Source organism: Littorina saxatilis, linkage group LG1 (genome assembly GCF_037325665.1).
Source record: "Littorina saxatilis isolate snail1 linkage group LG1, US_GU_Lsax_2.0, whole genome shotgun sequence".
NCBI lineage: Eukaryota > Metazoa > Mollusca > Gastropoda > Littorinimorpha > Littorinidae > Littorina > Littorina saxatilis.
In genome coordinates, this window is record NC_090245.1 from 65,647,563 (window position 1) to 65,671,161 (window position 23,599).

The following is a 23,599-nucleotide window of genomic DNA, read 5'->3' on the forward strand; positions in this document are numbered from 1 at the left end:
CCTTCATCTGTCACTGCCTATCCTAGATGATGATGATGATGATGATGATGATGATGATGATGATGATGATGATGATGATGATGATGATGATGATGATGATGATGATGATGATGATGATGATGATGATGAAACGAGGTTAAGACGGAGGAATCAAAACCAGCATCTGGCTGTGACATTTCTTCATCCACTGCCCATCACCACCATCATTACAAAATAAAAACAAAAACCTAGCGATATGGACGTATACTCCCAGCAACGCAAAATCGAATGGTCACAGAACATCAAGGAACAGACAAGTCAACGGCCTCGATTCCACAGAGAGAATCCTATCACCCAGTCATCTTCATCGCTGTACCCCATTATCCAAAGACACTGCAACGGTCACAAAATCATCAGACCCAAGACTTGACCAACGCAAGCCCACTGGGCAGTACAAAAAAAACCGCTTAGTGGATGTAACCCCCTCTAAAGAAACAAGAGATTGCCTTTTGACCCCTAATTCAGTAAAGCTACCTACATGCCCCTAATTGAGACGGACTGCGCTTGGATTAAGGGCTGGCCTTGCCTCTGCAGATTCCCGTCTCGCAAGTTTATCTACTCCAGAAGCGGTCCTGGATCATCCGGTAAATATATATACTGAGACCTGCGACTGCTTCCTATCACAGAAACCTTGTTCGTCTATCCTAAAGGGAGTAGGACTTGTAATGATCCCGCGGAAGTGGTCAGTTATGGCTCCAATCTTCGCGAATGTTGTCAAGAATTCTCGAGTTCTGCAGCATTCACGGCATTTACTATATAGTGCCTGTCTCAAAATGCATTCTTTTGAGTGTAGAAAACATTACGTGCAGCGAATAAACTAAGTGAACGACCACGTTGTAATGTACTTGGCCCACAGTATTGTACGAACGAGAAGAAGAAAGTCCACACTGTCACACTGATCTAAAACAATGCAGTTAAATATAAATTTGTCTCAACAAAGCAGTTCCATAGGCTGCCAATTTGCTATAAAACAAGAGAACAGGACATCAGTTAAAGAAATAAGTCACCGTCCTTTTCATTGCCCTTTCTGTACATAATTATTATACTCAAAATAAAAGTCTAGAATTTGTTTTGTTTTTCATCTCTCAGAAAAAAACACCCGCACTGTACGATATTGGGGTGACAGACCGATTAGCCAACAAGTTGAGCAACGCGAACTGCTTATTAACATTCATTGTATTTTATTAGTCTCCCGTTTCGCCAGACATCTCGGTGGACCTGCACTAAGCGCGTTTACATCCCCCGACCTCTGTCTCCAGCGTATTGATGGGCATGAGATAGCCAATCAAGAGCCTGCGCGTCATTTATCACGTGATGCTGACGTCACAAGGGAGCTGGGACAACGTCAGCTATTAGAAGACCTTCTCTTGGGAAATCGTGGGGTATGGGAGTGTCAGAGCTCGGGAGTTGCTCTTGTTTTTCTGGTAAATGATGGACAAAATATGGCCGCCAAAAGCCACAGTCCTTCCCGTGTAAAAGATTTGGCTCACCATCTCACACCTGTCTACACTTTTACATGGGATGAAGAACATCCCTCCGCTTGGCCATATACCAACAATCAACAGCTTGACGACTTCCCGACAGGTTTTGTATTTTCTCATGAATACATTTTGCTTATTGACAGTAGCGTCATTTAGCATATTAATTCATTAACAAAGTTCCAACTCTTCACATGAAGCAGTCAGGATATTACAGCTTTGTTTGGTAAGAGTGAGGGTTGGTCTTCTACCATGTAGAAGCCTGACCAGATCTGAGATGGTGAGCCGAAGCGTTTACACGAGAAGGACTGTGCCTTTAAAGTTGTGTGAGAGTCGTTTATCATGTTACCGTGGCGCCACCAGGGACCCATGACGATGTCAAACTCCAGTAAAGAGTTCTCGCGGGACGCTCTCGGGACTGACATGGGTCCTCTGTTTAGCTAGTACTCAAAGACGAACAGTAGCGAATGTGAAAGACTGCGCATTAATTGGTATATGGTACTGGTGCCATTAGCTGACATGAGAAAAACCAAATATTTTCTGTGCCGTATGATTCAGAATATGACACATTCTTTTAGGCTTCAGGTTTTGGAACGGCAAAACATTTTTTTACTGTGAACATTTGTCTGTGTGTTCTTCAATAAGGACCTGGATTTAATTCAACATACATAAATAGCTAAAAGTGATGGAGCTAAGTTAAACTCGGACACCGAATGCTTTAGGGGTAAATCATCTCTGAAAGACCCAAGGTTTTGCATAGATCTTCCTCCGTGCTCTCAGTTCTTCATCCTTCTTCTACCAAGGCATTCTCAAGGACCTAAGTCAACTCGGCGTTCTCAGACCCATCACAGAAGCGAAGGGGATGTTTGCTTCCAAGCCCGACCCTTTGAGCGATGAGCAAGCAGGACCGTGCAACCGCTGCACATCCATCTCAGTAAACGACAGTCACAAGGGCTGGTGTCAATCCCTTTTCACATCGTTTGCCCCAAGACTTTGAAGAACTCCCAAGGGGCTATCTCTCCTTTAGAGTCTGAACTTCGTTCAGGGGTCAAGGAGCATAACAACAAAGCAACTTTATGAACGTATACGTATTTTCCCCCCATAAATAAACAGGTTCGATCGGTGCAACTTTGTAAGATCAATATTGAACAGCTACAAACAAACGGGCGGGTTTTTTTTCTGTGTTTAAAAAAAGTTTTGATTTAGCGGAAATGTTATTTAATATGCACTGGAGTGAACAGAACGGCTAGGAAATCGTTCCCTCGTCAGCAAAGAACTCCTGTTCACCCAGTCTGTGTTTTCACAACGTTAGCTACGCATCACAGACAAACCCACACACAAACTTAAAAAGAAAATGAAAAGCCATCAATCATTCAAAACGTGTGTGCGACACAGGAAGCAATCTTTCTTCTCACTTTTTCCCCTTTTTTTTACCTGGTGTAAACGGGTACCCCTCAACCTTCACTGATCTACCCAGAATAGACTCATTATGCCTGCTTAGCGTCGACTTGCGTGGGACTCGTAGTGAAACAGGAGGCAGAAGAAAGCGAAGTGTACAGCGGGTGCAAGAGACAAAAGCGCCGAAATCTCTCTTCCAGTTTCAAATTTGTGCACAAGCAGGCAATTTACCTGGCGAGGAAAGGTGTGCTTCTGCACTCAATCACAGGTAACTGGAAAGGCGCTAAGGGACCGGAGGGATCGGGAGGAAGTCTGGGCTCAGGGACGAGAGCGAGTACGAGGGAGGAAAAGCAGGGCTGTGGTCCGGGAGGAGGTGTCAAAACAGGGGCACGGGGAGGGATGGGGTGTGAAGAGGAAAAGAAGAGACGAGTCTGTCGGAAGAAATGAAGACAGAGAAGAGAGACAGGTGAGCATAAAAAAATTATAATAATAATTATACACTTTAAAAGCCTGCAGGCAAACAGAGTTCAGATTCAGAGAATATAGGACATGATTTATAAGAGAATCGGATGAGAGAGAGAGAGAGAGAGAAATGGGGGAGGGGGGGAGGATGTGTGTGTTTGTGTGTGAGGGGGGTTGAAAAAATATGTATAGGGGAGGAATGTCCAGACTCGAAAAAGTAGGTACGAAGTCAAGATGCAGCAGAAATGATACAGAATCGAGGACAGGAGGAAGAAAGGGACTCAGGTGAGACGAGTCAGGAAGGGGGAGGAGGGGGGGGGGAGAGCGGAGAGGCAGGGCGGTAGAGGGAAAGGAAGAGAAGGAGGTACCAGAGTCTGCACGGAAGGAAAAGCCAGGGGCACCGACAAACCGAGGCCGGGGGAGAAAGATGGAAGATTAGGCAAGACAGCTGCTGTGCTGAAGACGGCACCACGGGTACAAAAAGAGGGAGACTGCCTGACTGACGTCCCGTCTCCAGGTAAACCCTGCACACCTTAAGTCCTGCTGACGTCACGCCCCGTCTCTTCTACCTGCCGTATAGGCGCAAGAAGGAGAAACAAATGCGGGTCGTGGATAACAGACAAAACTAGTACAGTGGGATCCACCTGTTGGGACCTTCAAATATCCGACAAAATCAGGTTTCAAAAGGGATGGAGTTAAAATGGAGTTAAATTAACAGAGGCTATAAACCGAACATCCAACAAAGCAGGGTCTTCAAATGGAGAGAGTCAAATTGGGGGAGGGGTAGGGGGGTGTCTTGAAAGGGGGGGGAGGGGGGGCACAGTACTCAGGTAAATAAAGAAAAACACGCACGGATTTGCACCAAAAGTGATCTCCCTCTGTAAGTAAACGAAATGAAAATAATTGAGAAGACAAAGTAAACACGGCAATATCTTCTTTCCCATTGAACAGGCAGGTGATATACTCCAACTGTGGGCAGGCAAATATGGACCAGACCACTGGAGCCCGATTTTGCTTAATATGACAGCAACCCCTCAGAGAAACAAACAACAGTGAGGTGTGGGGGTCAGTATTAACCGAAAAGATCACTTGCAAAACGGGGAGCCTTGTGCTGAAAGGTCACCAAATATTTACCTGACCTATCCGTTCACGTAAACCGTAAACTGGTACAGTGGAACCCCCCTTGTAAGACTACTTCCCTTTCAAGACCGTGTTTTCTCACATATTCGGTTCATAACCACTGTAATTTTACCCCATTTAAAGACTCCCTCGATTAAAAAACCTGATCTATTCCGACTTGTGGAGGTCTTTAAATGAGGGTACCATGTATACAGGTAGGGCTGTGCCTGGCAGTCACCAAGACATCACACGCAAGTCCTACGCATCTTACCCACAGGTGATAAGCATACACTCGGGGTTGGCACCAGACTTTGGACACGGAGAACAATGGAGGGTTCGGGAGGTGGGGGGGGGGGGTCGTCGCTCAGCCATGTTAAAGTGTGGAGATTGAGACAGGGCGTGGAAGGGGGGGGGGAGAGAAAGGGAGGAGATGTGTTTCTGCCATGACAGAGGGAGAGGGGATAGGACTAGAGATGGAGAGAGTGCGAGAGGGTGGAGTGGAGAGGAGGGAAGGAGAAGTGTTTCAGCCAAAATTGAAAGAGAGATAGGGTATAAGACTACAGTTGGAGAAAGTGCGGGGAGGGAGGGGGGGGAGGGAGGGAGGGGGGAAGGATGGGTATTTCAGCTATCCTGCAAGCTGATCCTGCAAGCTGACAGACCGTAAACCCTGGTGGAAGCGCCGGGAGGGGTGTAGAATCGCTTACCTGGGGGCCAGGTAAAACTACAGGTATGGGAACTTGACTACCCTTTGAAGAGCTCCATTAATGTCAGCCAGGGCGAATGCCGGGCGCACCGTTGCGACACGCCGAACACAATGAATGAAATGAACTGTTGGAAGAAAAGAAGTGTTAGGGAACGGCTTGAGAAAAAAGATAAGGAGGTTAGGAAGGGGGGTGGGGGTTCGGGAGGAGGGGGTGAGCAGGGTGCAGAAAGGCTGAGGAGCTGAAGAAAAATAGTGACTGCAGGAAGATTATGTTTAATGTAAAGGAGTATGGACGGACACGGGTCAACTATATGTGCAGACCCAGAGACGGAAGCCATGTCCCACCCCCGTGTCATCACAATGGCACGTAAAAGACCTTGGTCATTCTGCCATAAGTGCAGGTGGCTGAATACACCCAAACACGCAGACACCTGGGTAGCGCGACTCCGTTGCTGCTAGCTTTCCACTGGGAGGAAGCGACCCGAATTTCTCAGCGATGGGACAATAAAGTAATGAAAATGAAATGAAAATGAAAATGACTAGCAGCTCTTTGGTAGTACAGTTTGATACCAGTTCGAGCTGCTCTATTATTTTCAGGGGTTTACAAAAAAAATAAGGGGGGGGGGGGTAAATTTATCTTCAGACTCTCTCTCTCTCTCTCTCTCTCTCTCTCTCTCTCTCTCTCTCTCTCTCTCTCTCTCTCTCTCTCTCTCTCTCTCTCTCTCTCTCTCTCTCTCTCTCCAGTCTCATCATACTTATCACACCTTAGGTGATACCAACGCCCGTAAACATATACATAACCATCATAGTAAGGGGGGTCGGCTGATATGAAACCAACAGGTGCTCGTAATGTTGCTCTTTTGCAATAAATCCCTGACGGTGCCGGAGCAGTAGCAGATTTAGTGCCACTTGAAAGTCTGCAACGGGTCTGCTGGCCCCACAGCCGACAGCGCGACCACAATTTATTGGACGTAGTGTCACATGACAGAGCGGAGCGTGAGATATACGAGAGCATATAGGTGACAATATATCTTATATTAGGGGATAGGCTGTGGGACTGGAATTTCTCATGAATAAAATCTGTCACTGCCTGAGTTTTTCTTCTTCTTCGGAATGCTTTGGGGTATACGTGCAAATTCTTTTCCCTTTGGTTGCATTACACATTTTGGGAAAGAGTGTTCCGCATCACTTACGTGTTAACGAAGAGAATTAGCGATACTATCCCTCAGGTGTAGTACAAAATTAAGACAAAAATAAATGATGTTAATGCAACGACAAAGATTACCGTTCTCAAATGCCCATAAAAATGCCTCTTTTTAGGTGAGCCAAAGAACATTGTCCACAGTACGCTAATATAAAACATGCAAAATGAAGACACCAAATGTAAAGATAGCAAACCGATAGACAAACAGACAGACAGACAGACAGACAGACAGACAGACAGACAGACAGACACACACACACACACACACACACACACACACACACACACGCACACACACACACACCCTGCTACGAGTGTCACAAAAGAGAGGACAGCACAACGACAAACACGATCTACCAAACAACCAAAACAGACAAAGAAAAAAAATAAGAATCACAACATCAATCAAAAAACAACTATCCAATAATAAAAATCTTCAATCACAATCAGCAGCCCATCCATCACGCCAGGTGTCACACAGTACCGACAACAACACTGACGAACACACATGTATCCAACACACCAACCAACCACACAGACAAACAAACATACACAAACACACACACAATCAATTGAAAATTCTTCACTCACCATGCGCAACCCAGCCATGGTTGCAGGTCTCACAATAACGGAGACAGGCCTTGCCAGGGGCGAAGCATTCACAAGGACAGCTCGGCTGCGTGCAACGGATGGCCTGAAACACCAAGGCAGGGTTCACTGAGAATCGCCGGATCAGGTCTTTGAGTGACCATGACGGTCTGCTGGTCAATGAACTCGTCACGCTTCGAGGAACTTTGACGCTGGAAGGTGGGGGTGGAGGGGGCAGGGGTGGATAGCAGCACAAAGACAGGTTCATGACTGTGTTGAAGGTGAGAGTCACAGGTGAGAATCACAGGTGAGGGTCTTGTCACAGGTAAGAATCACAGGTGGGGGTCTAGTCACAGGTGAGAACTGAATCACATGGAAGTTTTCATAATTGGTTCCAGACGTTGTGCCAGACACGGGTAAGAGTTACTGCGTATTGCCAGATATCGTTCTTTTTATGATTATTTGAAGGTATGGTTCCGACCGTCAGTTAAAATCATGACTGTTTCAAGAAGCAACAGAAACCAAATGGGTAACATTAAGTTTACTGCTGTTTCAAAGCATTTGTTAACAGATTCTGTCGATCAGTTACTTTGTGGTTATTTCTTTTTGTCTGTGTGGGTTGTTATTTTAATCACAAATAACATGAAGTTTTGACTCTGAGTCGGATCACGATCGCCTGTTTTTATCACACATCAAAAACATTCACAATTAAAATGTGAAGTTCCGCAAAAAATTATTTTGTAAAAGTCCAGTAACTCACAACAGCAGTGCAGTGAAAGCACAAGTAAAATCCACAGAAAATAAAACACGTGAGCGTGACTCCGGTGTTGTATCAATTTTACACTCTGTCGTCTGCTCCGCTCCAGCAATCAAAACCGTAAGATTATCTCCCTTCCACCGCTTCGTCCTACCGAGCAGATAATACAACAAACACTCATCGATACTGATTCACAGATAGATAAATGTTTGCTTGCGCAGAACGGCATTTTGCTCGTTTTGTAAAACTTTCGGAGCCTAAAACAAAGGGTTTTTTCCCTTTCAGTTTCGGTGTAAGCGGTCCTTACTTCAGACGCGTCCGTGTTTTCGTGAACTCGCCGAGTCCCGTCAAGTCATTCACAGAATTCGCGCGATGATTTGTGTGTACGATTCTCAGAGAACAGGCAGTCCGATCAGCGTAACATGTCGGTAACGTGTTCACTTACACCCCAGCGATTCAGCTTCCATTCATCACAAGTTCTTTCGCTATTCGTTTCAAGCGGTTCAGGCACCTATTCACAAATCACAGGTACGGGGGTCATCAGATCTTCTAAACACCCTTTCCACTTCCTAGGACTTTTCAAACTGCCACGATGCGAACTTTCATCCCAGAGCTGATAAAATCTCGAGCACAACCACTTCCTGCGTGTAAAGCAATGTATCCCTCAAGTCTGCGGGTATTTTAGAGTCATAGACAGCGGAAGGCAGAAAGTTTGTAAAAACTTGTGTATGATGCTTGGCGAGTTTTGAGTGACAGCTGCTCGCTCACAGGATGGCCAGAGGAAGACTGGGGGAGCACAGAGAGAGATAGAGGAGGAGGCATTCCGCCGTTACATGCATGCTCTGTAGTCTTGTCAGCAATAGCTCACGCCACATAATTTCATTTCTCTCATTATGAACAAGGGCTGGGAGGGGAGGGGTGAGAAGGAGAGGAGGGGTGGGATGAAATTTTGGTGGGATTTTAACCCCCCTTGTGCCAGTGTTGCTTTCTTTTACGGGCCACGGCAGGCATGGTCAAGAAACCACAGCAGCAACAACAGCAGCAGCGCTGGCACCAAAACTCTGCGAGTGCCAGAGACAGTGCGTGAGCCAGCCAGCCTCCCATACAAACAGCAGTAGCGTTCACCCCTATACCTCACTATGCCAGCAGACACAACGCTCAGCGATCACCAAGAGAGCATCTTTCTTGTCTTTGAGATAGGCCCCTCCCTCACCCCTGCCCCCCCCCCCCCCCCCCCTTTACCTCCTTCCATTCTATATCCACCTAACTTCCTTGAAACTGTGTGTGTCCACCTCTCCTTCCATTCCTAGAAAGAGCGATCACCAAAGAGAGCATCTCTCTTGTCTTAGAGATAGGCCCCTCCCTCCAACCCCCCCCCCCCCCGAAATCCCCCTCCGCTTCCTTCCATTCTTATATCACACCTAAACTTGCTTGAAACTTTGTGTGTCGCGTTCACTGAGTTATATGGCTGTACTGTACGGTGCGATATACCTCAGTGGTCCCGTTATGCCAGACTGATCAGGCTTGTATCGGTTCCTCACCCCCCCCCCCCCCTTCTCACCACGCTGGTCTGTTTTTGCAGACTGGGTGGATGCCTCGGAGTCTTTTACTGTACCTCCCAAACTATCGAATCTCCTTCCTTCTTTTTGTTAAAAAAGAATGATCGTACAAGTCTTCTTCACGAAGCTCGCTGCACGAAGCTTTGGCGAAGTCTTCGCGTAGTCAACTTTGGGCACTTGCTTCTTATACGCCACATCTACTTCAGAACTCCCATGCTGCAGCTCAAAAGAATGCAGTTTTGGATGAAAAATTCTGCGTCCTTAGATTTGACTATCCTGCCACTGAGGTAGTAGAAAATGGGACCTTTGTCGGCCTCCCTGTACCGTGAAGTTTCCCGTGCACAGGTAAGGCAGCAAGCCTACCTGGCGTGCGCTAATTCCTTCTGTCGCTCCTGGAGACTGGGAAGCTTCCAATTACTGTGCACTGCGGTGTGGCTTCAAAGTTAGGCCCCTCTCCTCTCCCCGATCTCTGCCTCCTGCCCCTCCCCCCCCCCCACCCCCGCCAGCCCCTCCCGGCCCACACACACAATTCGTGAAGCTTAATTCTCATTACTGTACATCGCGGGGTGGTTTAAAATGTTGGCCCCTCTCCTCCCTTCGTTCTCATTAGTGTACATCGCGGTGTGGTTTCATGATTTTGGACTCGGTCTGTTCCCTCCCTTTACTAACCCAACACCATCTCTCTACCTTCAGACCACCCCCCCCCCCCCCACCCCCCTTTTTGTTTTGCCCCCACCCCAACCACCATTCCCCATGACAACTCACGTCGTTTTGAGGTGCGAATAGATTCATTAAACAAGGAAGTTGTTTCTCTTCCAGCGACTCATCGCCAGTGATTTTAACCAGAAATTAATGCTTCCTCGTGTGAGGCTCATCCATCTCAACACTGAAAACTGACTTCTTACATTCAGCTCGACAGCTTTGAAAATGTACGGGATAATGGCTCAGGGAGACGGGTAGCCGCTACGGGAAAAAAAAGCAAACACACTGAGACGATATAAAGAACACGCACGTACATGTGCGCAAAAACATATAAAGCTCGTCATTTGTACAACAAGTGCCAATTATGCGGTCCTTTTGTCTGAGTCTATTGTCGAAGTCAAGTTTGCAAACAGGGTTGTCGTTTGCTAAAAACGTTGCCGTCATTCCGATTTTTTTTCTTTCAAATATAGGCCTACATTTTGTCAAGGACTGTCTAAAACTTTACGAAAATTGTCGAATCTATCATGGCGGCCATTTATCTGCAAACGTGTCTAAGGAACTGAATCGTGGCTGGGTCGATTACTTAATTTCGCTCTTTACTTGACAATGTCGATGACGTTCAGGTTAATTTAGAAAATACTTCAAAATAAATATTCAAATGGTACTACTCGAACAACCACAAACTCTTCTGCATAGAATGCATATAAAACAAGTCATATTTCATGAACGAAAACAAACCTAAAACTGTCAAAAATGAGTCACATCTTCTTTCATCTCACCCTCATCCCCCCAAAACGAAACAAACCAAGAGAACATTTTGATGGCAAAGACGAACGGGGAAAAAAGAAAGAAATCAAGCGAGAACGACACACGACCAAACTTAAGAAAGAAAGAAAGAAAGAAAAATAGAAAAAAATGAAGGAAACAAACAAACACACACATAAACAAAAAGAAAGTCACGAAAAAAAACCACACAGGAAAGACACTAAAACCAAAAAGAAAAGAATAGGAAAAGGACCCCCCCCCCCCCCCCCCCCAAAAAAAAAAAAAAAAAAATTACTCAAACACTTTTCCAGAACGGAAACACAAAAGCAAAGCAACATAATGTTTTATGTGCCAAAACAAAGCCGCAGCTGTCAAAGACTTCATTCTTTCCTCTTCAACTGACAACTCTGTAGTTTGTAAATGAAGAGGATGATAAACGAGGGAGTAGGGTGTCTGGGCAAAAGAAGAGAAGAAAACAAACGCAACACAGTTCTGTACACAACAACAATACAGTTCCACCTAAAGATAAGAACTCCGTACACAAATAATAACAAATCATACAGCAAAAAGAAAAGACCATTGAATGAAAGTCACCAGGTACGAAATTGGTGTTTTACGAGTCTTGCTCACCTGTAACTGTCAAAGCGTTTAAACACATTTTTTTCCAGTTGATTGCTTGAAGGAGCTGAAGCAGACTTTTACTATCTCTCTCTCTCTCTCTCTCTCTCTCTCTCTCTCTCTCTCTCTCTCTCTCTCTCTCTCTCTCTCTCTCTCTCTCTCTCTCTCTCTCTCTCTCTCTCTCAATGTGCGTGCGTGTGAGTGAGTTTGTGCGCGTGCCTGCTATTTCCTGTCGTTAGCTTTTGTCGAAACGAGATAAACTATGTCATGAATATGTATACCTCAACTCCAAACAATGCCACCCTCGCTCACAAACAATCAAACAAAGCGATGAGAGGTGTAAATGTTTCCTGCGCTAACGAAGAAAGAAACGGAAAAGAAAACACCTTCCGCATTCGTCAAACAAGCGTGGACACTTCATTTTCTCCTCCATTTGACTGTGACAAGGTAATCGGTCGCGTTTACTGACGGCACAGCCTGCGAAAATGACAGATTTTCTTTCACCTTGTCAATAAACCGACTCGGCAGCCAAACGATCTCCTGAATTTGTCCGCCATTTATTACCGTTGCATTGCCGATGCTTTGGGGACAATGCAAACATTCAGAGTTTGCCAAAGCAAAAGGTGTAGCAAGAAATCACTCCGCAGCACTGTTGATCCGCGTGCACGGAATGCGAACTATTGAATTATGATCCGAGGCGGAGGAATACAAAGTGATGTGATTGTATAGTCTCGGCGAGCCCATACAAAAACTTGTCGTCTGCCAGAGACGAGCAGTCTCGGGGACAAAAACGATGAATGCAGTGTGTGGTGATAGCCTAATCTGTGGCTTAGGCAAAAAAAAAGTAGGGATTTTTTTTTACGGCAAAATGAGAATATAATGAACATAATCAAAGAGGGAGGTGCTTGGAGGGGATCAGAGGCAGGATGTGTAACCGCTATGACAGCGATGAAATGACAGCATTATCATGAATGATTTAGAGTGATTTCTGTATTACATATTAGTTCGTTTTGGGGGGGCACAGAGGAAAAAGAGACATCCATCAGAGAAAAAAGCCCACGGCTTTCCTTGAGCAAATGATTATCAAGACGTGAGAGAGAGAGAGAGAGAGAGAGAGAGAGAGAGAGAGAGAGAGAGAGAGAGAGAGAGAACGAGAGCGAGAGAGGAGAGCGAGAGCGAGAGAGAGAGAGAGAGAGAGAGAGGATTAAGAGAATAGGAGCATGAGAGAGAAGAGAAAAATAAATAAAGATCGTCAGGGAGGGTGGTGTGTGTGTGGGGGAGGGGCAGAACATTTAAAGAAGAATCAGCCACATGGACAAATAAAAGGGGACAAAGAGCAGACCATGTAAGATTGCACCAGAGACAGAAAGGCACACGGGATTGCGGTAGGAACACAGAAAAGATTTAAAGAAAAGATTTTGTAAAAGAACGAAGGCAGATCTTGGGAAACCAGGAAGACAGGAACGACACCGAGACACAGCACAGCATTCCAACAACCAGTTAAACCCCACAGAGAGAAAGAAGGAAAAGATGGAAAGACAGGAATTAACGGCCGCGCGAAGGACTGAGGGAGGGGAGGGGAGGGAAGGGGAGGGGATGGAAGAAGGGGAGGGGGAGGGAGAGGAAGGAGGGAGGGAATGGAGGGATCGAGCGGCGCCGGGTGTATTTACAGATGTCCCCCGTCCCCCCGAGAGATGTGTGGACAAGTGGCCAGTGCCACCTGATACGGTGACAGCATTGATCCGTCCCTCTGGCCGGGATGTTGACGCTGTCGCTGATGGCTCTCCTGCCCCACTGAGGACGAAGATGTTGCCGCTGCTGTTGTTGCTGTCTACAGGCACTTGACATTTTCAAGTTTTGCTTTATCGACAGAATACGTTTTGGAGGATGTTGTGGAGAGTGTTGTAAAGAAAGGAGAATCACGTGGTCGGAAAGATCGTTCTTGTTATCAAAGATTTTGGAAGGTCAAAAATCAGGCCAAGTCACGAAGAAAAGCACGATTTCGGAGGATGATTTGCATTCAAATCATATAACCTACCCAATCTCCCAAAACGGTACAATTGTACTGTTAATTTACACTTTTTAAATAGAAACTGGGTCAAGAGCCACTGAGTCCTAATTTCAATCTTCGAGGTTAGAATCGAACTGAAAACAAGCCTTGGCAACGAGATGTGGTGGAAGTAATTTCAGTATCGAATCTGGCGCGTGGCTGTGTAGCGCTTTGTAGTGGGAACCCCCTTTCAAGGCCTCCAAAAAACGTAAACAAAATCGATTGTCAAAAAGGAGGGAGTCTTAAAATGGAGGTAGAGAACTACAAATGTTATGAACCGAAAATCTGAAAAAGCAAGCTCCTATACAACTGAGGAAGTCTAAATTGGGGGGGGGGGGGTTTAAAATGGGGGGGGGGGGGGGGCACTGTATCGAATGTGGCGCGTGGCGGTGTTGCGTTGTCCTAACACCTCTGTCTGGGAGGGGAGACAGTCTCCAGAGGCAAGACATTGTCAATATCTTTCCTGGAGATCCTCCACAAGTCTATTGCTTGCTGTTCCTGGTGGTGGTGGGAACTTGTCCTGCTGTCACCAAGGATCTGTCTCTGTCTGTCTCTTTCACGCTCTCAACACACACCTCTTGCCTCTGCCTGTCTCTCTCTCTCTCTCTCTCTCTCTCTTTTTATATTTAGTCAAGTTTTGACTAAATATTTTAACATCGAGGGGGAATCGAAACGAGGGTATGGTGTATGTGTGTGCGTGTGTGTGTGTGTGTGTGTGTGTGTGTGTAGAGCGATTCAGACTAAACTACTGGACCGATCTTTATGAAATTTGACATGAGAGTTCCTGGGTATGAAATCCCCGAACATTTTTTTCTTTTTTTTGATAAATGTCTTTGATGACGTCATATCCGGCTTTTCGTGAAAGTTGAGGCGGCACTGTCACGCCCTCATTTTTCAACCAAATTGGTTGAAATTTTGGTCAAGTAATCTTCGACGAAGCCCGGGGTTCGGTATTGCATTTCAGCTTGGTGGCTTAAAAATTAATTAATGACTTTGGTCATTAAAAATCTGAAAATTGTAAAAAAAAATAAAAATTTATAAAACGATCCAAATTTACGTTTATCTTATTGTCCATCATTTGCTGATTCCAAAAACATATAAATATGTTATATTCGGATTAAAAACAAGCTCTGAAAATTAAATATATAAAAATTATTATCAAAATTAAATTGTCCAAATCAATTTAAAAACACTTTCATCTTATTCCTTGTCGGTTCCTGATTCCAAAAACATATAGATATGATATGTTTGGATTAAAAACACGCTCAGAAAGTTAAAACAAAGAGAGGTACAGAAAAGCGTGCTATCCTTCTTAGCGCAACTACTACCCCGCTCTTCTTGTCAATTTCACTGCCTTTGCCATGAGCGGTGGACTGACGATGCTACGAGTATACGGTCTTGCTGAAAAATGGCAGCTACTTGACTAAATATTGTATTTTCGCCTTACGCGACTTGTTTTTTTTTACATTTAGTCAAGTTTTAACTAAATGTTTTAACATAGAGGGGGAATCGAGACGAGGGTCGTGGTGTATGTGTGTGTGTGTGTCTGTGCGTGTGTGTGTGTAGAGCGATTCAGACTAAACTACTGGACCGATCTTTATGAAATTTTACATGAGAGTTCCTGGGTATGAAATCCCTAGACGTTTATTTTTTATTTTTTCGGTAAATGTCTTTTATGACGTCATATCCGGCTTTCTGTAAAAGTTGAGGCGGCACTGTCACATCTTCATTTTTCAATCAAATTGATTGAAATGTTGGCCAAGCAATCTTCGACGAAGGCCGAACTTCGGTATTGCATTTCAGCTTGGAGGTTTAAAAATAAAATAATGACTTTGGTCATTTAAAATCTGAAAATTGTAATTAAAACTATTTTTTTTCAAAACGATCCAAAATTACGTTAATCTTATTTTTCATCATTTTCTGATTCCAAAAACATATAAATATGTTATATTCAAATTTAAAACAAGCTCTGAACATTAAAAATATACAAATTATGATTAAAATTAAATTTCCGAAATCGTTTTAAAAACAATTGCATCTTATTCCTTGTCGGTTCCTGATTCCAAAAACATATAGATATGATATGTTTGGATTAAAAACACGCTCAGAAAGTTAAAACGAAGAGAGGTACAGTAAAGCGTGCTATGCAGCACAGCGCAACCACTACCGCGCTGAACAGGCTCGTCACTTTCACTGCCTTTAGCACTAGCGGCGGACTACGGTCATTGTGAAAAAATGCTGTGCGTTCAGTTTCATTCTGTGAGTTCAACAGCTTGACTAAATGTAGTAATTTCGCCTTACGCGACTTGTATCTTTATCTCTCTCTCTCTCTCTCTCTCTCTCTCTCTCTCTCTCTCTCTCTCTCTCTCTCTCTCTCTCTCTCCCCTCTTACTCATCGACCCTACACACATAAGCCTTTTATTCGCAAGAAGTCCACGTTTATCGGGCACTATGACACGAACGGTAGACAGTCATTGTCTAGGTACAGTTAATAGACTTTTCAGTTTCTTATAGTGGGTACACTAGCCCACCCTCTCTGTCTGTCTGCTTTTCTTTGTCTGCCTGCCTTCCTGCCTGCCTGCCTGTTTCTCTTTCTCACACCCTATCCTCCACGCCTAATAGAGCATACCTCTCTAGACTCCAATTAAATTCTGTTGACCTGTATATGTTGCACATTTACGTTAATTGCAACAAATATTGTGAAAACATGTACACACCCCACCCCCACCTTTTTATTCATTTCTCCCTATCTAACCGCCATCACCATCCCTCAAACATCCCCCCCCCCCCCATAATCCTTATCCACGGCGACAGAGTGTGTGGTATCCGGGACACCTGGCGAATTCTGTCGCCGAGACTGTCAACATTGTTTCCGGTTCCATGGCATAATGAGTTAATCAAAAGAAATCCAATTCCCAGACTCTCGTCGCCGTGGGCTAAACCTCCGACAAGTGTTGGAAATTCCCACAGAAAACCAGACTGACGACAAGGTGAAAACAGCGACGGCAATAAAGATTTATTTCGATTGTTGGATAGTTTTACGACGGGAAAACATTCACGGAAATTAAGACTTTTTTATAGTTCAAAAAGAAATCTGAGACAGACTGTTGACCTAGAAAATGATTAGTTTTGTAAATAATTAAACTTTAGATCAAATAACGTTTGTTTTTCTTATGTATAGGTAAACGTTTTCTAAGTAATCAAGATAAAACAACAGGAGAACATTGTACACATATCTTTGCTGTGCAAGTTGTATATAAGATACTTTCTTTTATCATTTCCATTAATTCTGTGGACTGGCCCCTTTTTCGGGTTAGACTGAAATAGAGTGGAATTTAGAGTTTTCTTTGTGAAACTAACAAAAAAAGGAGAAGGCGAAGACGCTAACAGAGATCGATCGATAATATCTAACGCAGAATTGATTTCATTAACACTAACGGCATGTCCCAAAACGCAAAGCACCGCATCATCATGAATTTCCATAACTGCTTGTAACTTTTCCCATACCTCTGAACATGACATCACCGGAATTCCAGAAAATTGTGGAGGGTAACAAGTCATCAACCGCCTTTCCATAGGAATGGGCGACAAAACACACAAAAAGCGATCAATCAGACGGGAGGGGCGACAAGACCCCCTCTCTCCTTTCTCTATGTCTCTCTGTCTGTCTGTCTCTCTCTCTCTCACTCTCTCCCTGTCTCTTTCTACCTCTCACCCTCCCTCCCTCTCTCTCTCTTTCTCTCTCTCCTATATTGACGACACTGACTCTGAAGGGATTAGGATGGCAGGGAATAGAATGAATGAAACCGACAAGGCCTTAGTCACCACATGTCTGGTCCCGCCATGGTGTCTTCTGCCCCGAACAATTGTATCTCTTTTTCCTCCGTCCACCCCCCTCCCCCTACATCTCTCTCTCTCACTCTCTATCTCTCTCCCCCTCTCTGTCACACACCCACTCTCTCTCTCTCTCCCTCTCTCCCCGTCTCTTTCTCTCCACTGTCCCAAATCCGCCTCCCGTATCACCCACCCCTCCGTTTGGTTCCAGACCTTCCCTGCGGACGCTAAAACCCTGCACAAACAGAAGACCGGTGGCAGAGAGACAAGTCGACGTCCAGCCAGTCACGGGCGACGTGTCACAACGTGACGCAGTAACAGTGTGACGTGATAAAGGGACACGTGCAACGTGCCGGAAAGGACACGACGAGAAGACAGAGACGTGACTAAAAGACCTGGGTGACGTGAACGGTGCACCGTGTGACGTAACGCGATCTATGACGTCATAGAGAAAATACAAGAGCAAAGGACACTGCAAAGACCTTGAATTACCTTAAACTTAGCTTCACTACACACTTATTAGCATAATACTATGAAACACTACTGTCCTTTATTGAGAAATCCACCATACGTTTTTGCAAAATATCTCGTAATACACATCTACAGAGGAAAATAGACCAAACGTTCCATTATCTAGAGCGAAAACAGCGTACGAAAGAAACTCCAAACAGAACTGTCAATAGCACAAAAGAAATGTCATTTACGTTGATGGCATGGCTTTGACAGAAAAGACAGAAAGGACGCGGGAAGACTAGTGTCCAAACAGAGCTGTCAAAAGCGGTGTAGACGGTCCGTGTGTCCGTTTCCATCTCGCTGATTGCATTGACTAGTCTGGCGCTGGACTCTGGCAGTAGTGACCACAGCGGTCAAAGAGCTGAGGCTTGACAAGGGGTGGACGGGGGTGGACATCCACTGATTTCGCTCTAAAGTGCTACTACCAGTGGACCCTGTTGCTGCCTTGGAATTTCTCAAACCCTTGTAAACGATCATTTTACGGTCAGTGACCTTGTGGCGAGGCAAGAGGTTCTGGGACTGAGAAGAAGGGACATTGATTTACACGTAAGGAGCTTTGCTTACAGCTTCAAACTAATTCTAAAGTGTACATCGTCCATAACCAACATGAACACCTAGAGAGGTTCAAAAGGAGGAATCCCTCCACAAGTAGAAAGGTTCTCTGAATCGAGGACGTCGCTATTCGTGTGACAGACGGAGAAGAAGGAAAACAGGACCAGATACCAGGAGCGCGTGTGGCCACCAGGACCAAAGTGCAGGTTTCACCAGAGGTCCTGGCCCTGTCCCAAGGGGCGGGAGGCCACTCAATAGAGGTAATGACTCGCGACAATCGATGCACGTGCTGCACGTACGTGACGCGGACACCACGCGCATCGCACGCGCCTCCAGGGGGGTGACACTGCATCAATGTATCTCGGTGACCAAAAAAAGTGCAGAGAAAATTCCCATTCCAGACCTCCAAAAATCTAAGAAAATTAGGTCTTAATACGGGCGGAGTCTTAAAACAGAGGTAAATTTACAGATGGTTATGAACAGAAAATCACAAAAAGCAAGGTCTTCAAAAGGAGGAAGTCTTAAAAATCACAGGGGTCTTAAAAGGGTGGTTCTACTGTAAAACAAATAAGGAGGAAGTATTGTGCGTGTGACCGAGTATTTTTCTCATCTCAGTTCCTGTCAACGGGTGTGTCTTGGAGACGAACGAGACTGCACCATAAAAAGGAATAGTACTCTTGTTCCAATCGTAGGAACAGAGACCTGAACTGGCTGAAGTGTCGCCGGTGTAACACGAGAAAATTACTCCCACGAGATTTTTACTCCGGAGTAAAAATTTCGTACGATAATGTTACTCCCTTTACGAAAAAAGCTCTCCCCCATTACACGAGAAAATTACTCCCAGCGACAGGTGAGTTCCGAGTTAACATTTCGTACACAAATGTTACTCCCCTGACGAATAAAAAAACGAATAAATTACTTCACCCTAACACGAGCAATTTAACTTCCCGTACCAGGTGTACGAAATTTTGACTCTCTTGTCCCCTGTTAGTCTTGGTGGTGGAAGGGGTGGAGGGAGGCTAGCGCGACATTCGTTTGCGCGAGATGCCAATTTTGGCATTATCCCTTCGCCCGCATCCCATTTTCGCGTACGAGATTTTTTACTAGAAGTAAACAAATGGGGAGTAAACATTTCGTGGAGGGAGTAATTTTTTCGTGCCTTGGGGAGTTCTTTTCTCGTACGAAAAATTTACTCGGAGTAAGAATTTCGTACGAAATTTTTACTCCGGAGTACATTTTTCGAGGAGTAAAAATTTCGTGTTACACCGGGGACAAAAATATATCGGAAATTACACTGCATGAATGTAATGGGCATTGTTGACAACATACATAGAGACACCATTTTTTTCTTTACAAGTGCAAGAGAGATGAATGAATGCTAATGAAATGAATGATGTAATTCGGGGCAGCTTTGTAACGCCCAAAATAGTAAATCTACACGCTGCACAAAAAAACTATTCTTAAAGGTGGAGGGGGAAGGTATGATAAACCGTTGTGTCTGTGTGTGTGTTGGTTACCTAATACTTCCAAAAGAATGTTCCTCTTGTTTACGGACGCGGCTGTGAAATGGTTTCGCTGCCATGCAACAACAAAAATAAATAAAATGTAAATAAAGTCAATGGCATTCACATTACTCAAGCACAGCTATTCCGATCTTTTCCATGCGACATGCATGTGCATGAGGACAATGCTATGCCGTATCATTCTCTCCGGCTCCCCAAAAATTGTACATTTCATTCTTTCGTCATGCAACCTTTCGGTATTTATGACGATTTGTGCACGTCACTTGTTGAACAGTCTTCCGGGACCGACCTCGAATTGTCATTCGCAACAGCCCCGCGGCTCTCTTTTATTCAGCCTTTGATATTTGGTGACGTGCATAAGAATATGCGATGCGGGCGCATAAAATGTTGCCTAGTGACAAAGGACGCCATGAATTGAGTGCGTTCCCCGATGTCATCATTCAAGCTTTGGTATTTGTCCACTATTTGTCCACCACGACACGCTACGCATGCCACTCTATGATCAAGAGAATAATTTCCCTCCCTCATGCATCCCTATTTGTATCCCCCCCCCCCTCCCCACTAACCTAACCGTTGAGATAGTGGTGATAATTGTCAAAATATTCTATTTGCCCCAAACTAACCGTTGAGATAGTGGTAATAATTGTCAAAACGCCTTTTCACGCGCGGTTGAGATTGATATCATTCTGTGCTGGGACCAATGTGTCATTTTGCCAGGGATACAACAACAACAAAAAAGTCGCGTAAGGCGAAAATACAACATTTAGTCAAGTAGCTGTCGAACTCAGAGAATGAAACTGAACGCAATGCAACGCAGCAAGACCGTATACTCGTAGCATCGTCAGTCCACCGCTCACGGCAAAGACAGTGAAATTGACAAGAAGAGCGGGGTAGTAGTTGCGCGAAGAAGGATTGTAGGCTTTTCTGTACCTCTCTTTGTTTTAACTTTCTGAGCGTGTTTTTAATCCAAACATATCATATCTATATGTTTTTGGAATCAGGAACCGACAAGGAATATGAAGAAAGTGTTTTTAAATTGGTTTCGACAATTTAATTTTGATAATAAGTTTTATATATTTAATTTTCAGAGCTTGATTTTAATCCAAATATAACATATTTATATGTTTTTGGAATCAGCAAATGATGGAGAATAAGATGAACGTAAATTTGGATCGTTTTATAATTTTTTTTTTTACAATTTTCTGATTTTTAATGACCAAAGTCATTAATTTATTTTTGAGCCACCAAGCTGAAATGCAATACCGAAGTCCGGGCTTTGTCGAAGACTACTTGACCAAAATTTCAACCAATTTGGTTGAAAAATGAGAGCGTGACAGTGCCGCCTCAACTTTCACGAAAAGCCGGATATGACGTCATCAAAGACATTTATCAAAAAAATGAAAAAAACGTATGGGGATATCATACCCAGGAACTCTCATGTCAAATTTCATAAAGATCGGTCCAGTAGTTTGGTCTGAATCGCTCTACACACACACACGCACAGACAGACAGACACATACACCACGACCCTCGTCTCGATTCCCCCTCTTTGTTAAAACATTTAGTCAAAACTTGACTAAATGTAAAAAGTCGATGCGACACAAACTGGATTTCAAAATGGCAAATAATGATTAATAATAATTGAATTGTAACAAATATGTTGTATCAGTAACCGGGACAGGTTCGTGCCATTAATTTGTCCATTCGAGAACTACCAATGACACAGCCAATCTTCATAATTATGTAACATTATTTAGTCACTCACTGAATCCGGCACTTTATCGGTCACTTAGGATGGATCTTGACACTTCAATGACAATTGATGATTAAAAATATCTTAAAATAAAAATAGCACGACATCTGTGAGTTGACTCGATGGCACTAGTGCACACAACTTGCGAATCTTGAAGATGAAAATTGCGGGGAAAAAACATTAACACAAAAACAGAACTGAACAAAAAATCACAACGCATCACTTCAATCAGAAAGAGTCCATTCACAAGCTAAGCCTTTGATGACAATTGTGGCCATTTACAGGGTGGGGAGGAGGGGGGGTGGTGACGGTAAAGCAGCGGGGTCAGTCCTTTATGACGTTTCCAGGAGTCCATATATGTGTGTGTGTGTGTGTGGGGGGGGTGTGTTTGGTGACGTTTGAGCGGCTGGCATCGATCTGTTCCTTGATGACGGTGCTTACGAAGGCGTCATTCAGCGTGCGATTAAGGTGATTGAACGTCATTAGCCTCTTCTTTGACAGACTTCCACATCGGACGGTACCGTCTCTGGCCACGACCGGTGGGGATGGGGCAGGAATGGGGGGGGGGGGGGGATGGGGAGGGCGGAGGACTCTGGAACCGGGGTATGGGGTGGGAGGGGGCTGTTGAGGACTCTGAAACTGGATTCGGAGAGAGGCAACGGCGATTCTATATATTCAGCGTAAGCCAGGGAGAGGGGGGGGGGGGGGGGTTAAAAGAAGTTGAAACAAGGGGGGGGGGGGTGACTCTGGACCCTGTGAGTGGGAATGGGAGAGAGGGGCCAGCAGGATTCTGGAACCGAACTCGTATGAAATGAAGGGAAGGGGGGCGGGGGGGGGGGGGACACGGGGACCCTGAAAGATGACCAGTGAAGGAGGGGGACTGCGGGGGCGGGTGGGGATGGTGTTAAAAGGACTGGAAGAGGGGTGGAAGAGGGGGGCAAAAAATACTCTAGGACCAGGGTTGGGAGATTGAGCAAAATGACTCTGAAACCGGAGGGAGGAGGGGGGGGGGGGGGGGGGGGCAAGAGGACCGCCGAAAGATAGGGATGGGACAGCCCTGTAGGACAAACGTGCCTGATGAATGCACAACACTCCGGCAGGAGGCTCTGCAATCATTTTAGCGGGTCCCGAACTCATTTTCCTGCCAAACCTAGATATATTGACATTGGGCTCAGATATCTGGCGTGGGCCAGGCTGGGGAGAGAGTGTCAAGAAACTTCATCTACGTTGAGGACCGAAAAAAGGGGGAGAAGAAGATGGAGGAGGAGGTGGAGAAGGGGGGAGAGGGGCGATTGAGAAGCCAGAAAAGCGAAAAGCCAGTGACTGAGCAAACGAACGCACCCCTTTTCCTGGCAGCTAAAAATACCCCAATGATTCCTGCGCACATCTTCGCTGCTCGCTTGGCCTGCTGCTGCTGCGTCCGTGGCCGACGCCAACCAACGCTGTCTTGCGATGTGCCACTGTGTCCTATCACACTGCCACGCACAACTCCCCCAACTACCGAAAACTTTCCCAACTCGGCCCAAACTACGAAGAAATCAATAAAACGACACCGAGACTTCCCTCTATAGATGAGAGGTATAAGAACAGGGAGTTGGGAACAGAAGGGAGTTTTTACCTATATAACCAAAATGACACCGCGAGCTAGAAGATGACCTCTGCTATCTCCGAGTAGCAGGGAGGACTAGCATGGCCGCTCTAGCACCGGGCTCTGTGCCTGCGCTGCGGTGCCAGCCAAGAGAGAAAGGGGGGCTCGCTCAATCCCCAAAACTTTTCGACACAAAACGTTCTCAAAACATCGTCACACAAACTTTTCTCAAACTACGACAAAAGTTAGTCAAACTTTTTACAGAAGTTCTAAACACCCTATGACAACACGGGGGACCAAAGTTTGACAAGGTTTCCCATCAACAAAAGGTGAGCAAGCAAAGGGAAAGGAAAAGTTTTGCACCTACCTCCAGCGGCTTCATGACGATGCGACT

At 45.1% G+C, this 23,599-nt stretch overlaps 1 protein-coding gene across 1 annotated transcript in view; it reads right to left on the reverse strand.

Annotated features, from left to right (window-relative positions):
• LOC138982833 (zinc finger protein basonuclin-2-like) overlaps nucleotides 1–7,259 on the reverse strand; it is a 50,680-nt gene extending 43,421 nt beyond the window's left edge. Inside the window, exon 1 of the mRNA XM_070356227.1 lies at nucleotides 6,995–7,259. Coding sequence (XP_070212328.1) covers nucleotides 6,995–7,259 — 265 coding nt within the window. The remainder of the gene's footprint in view (nucleotides 1–6,994) is intronic.
• Between the last annotated feature and the right edge of the window lie 16,340 nt (nucleotides 7,260–23,599).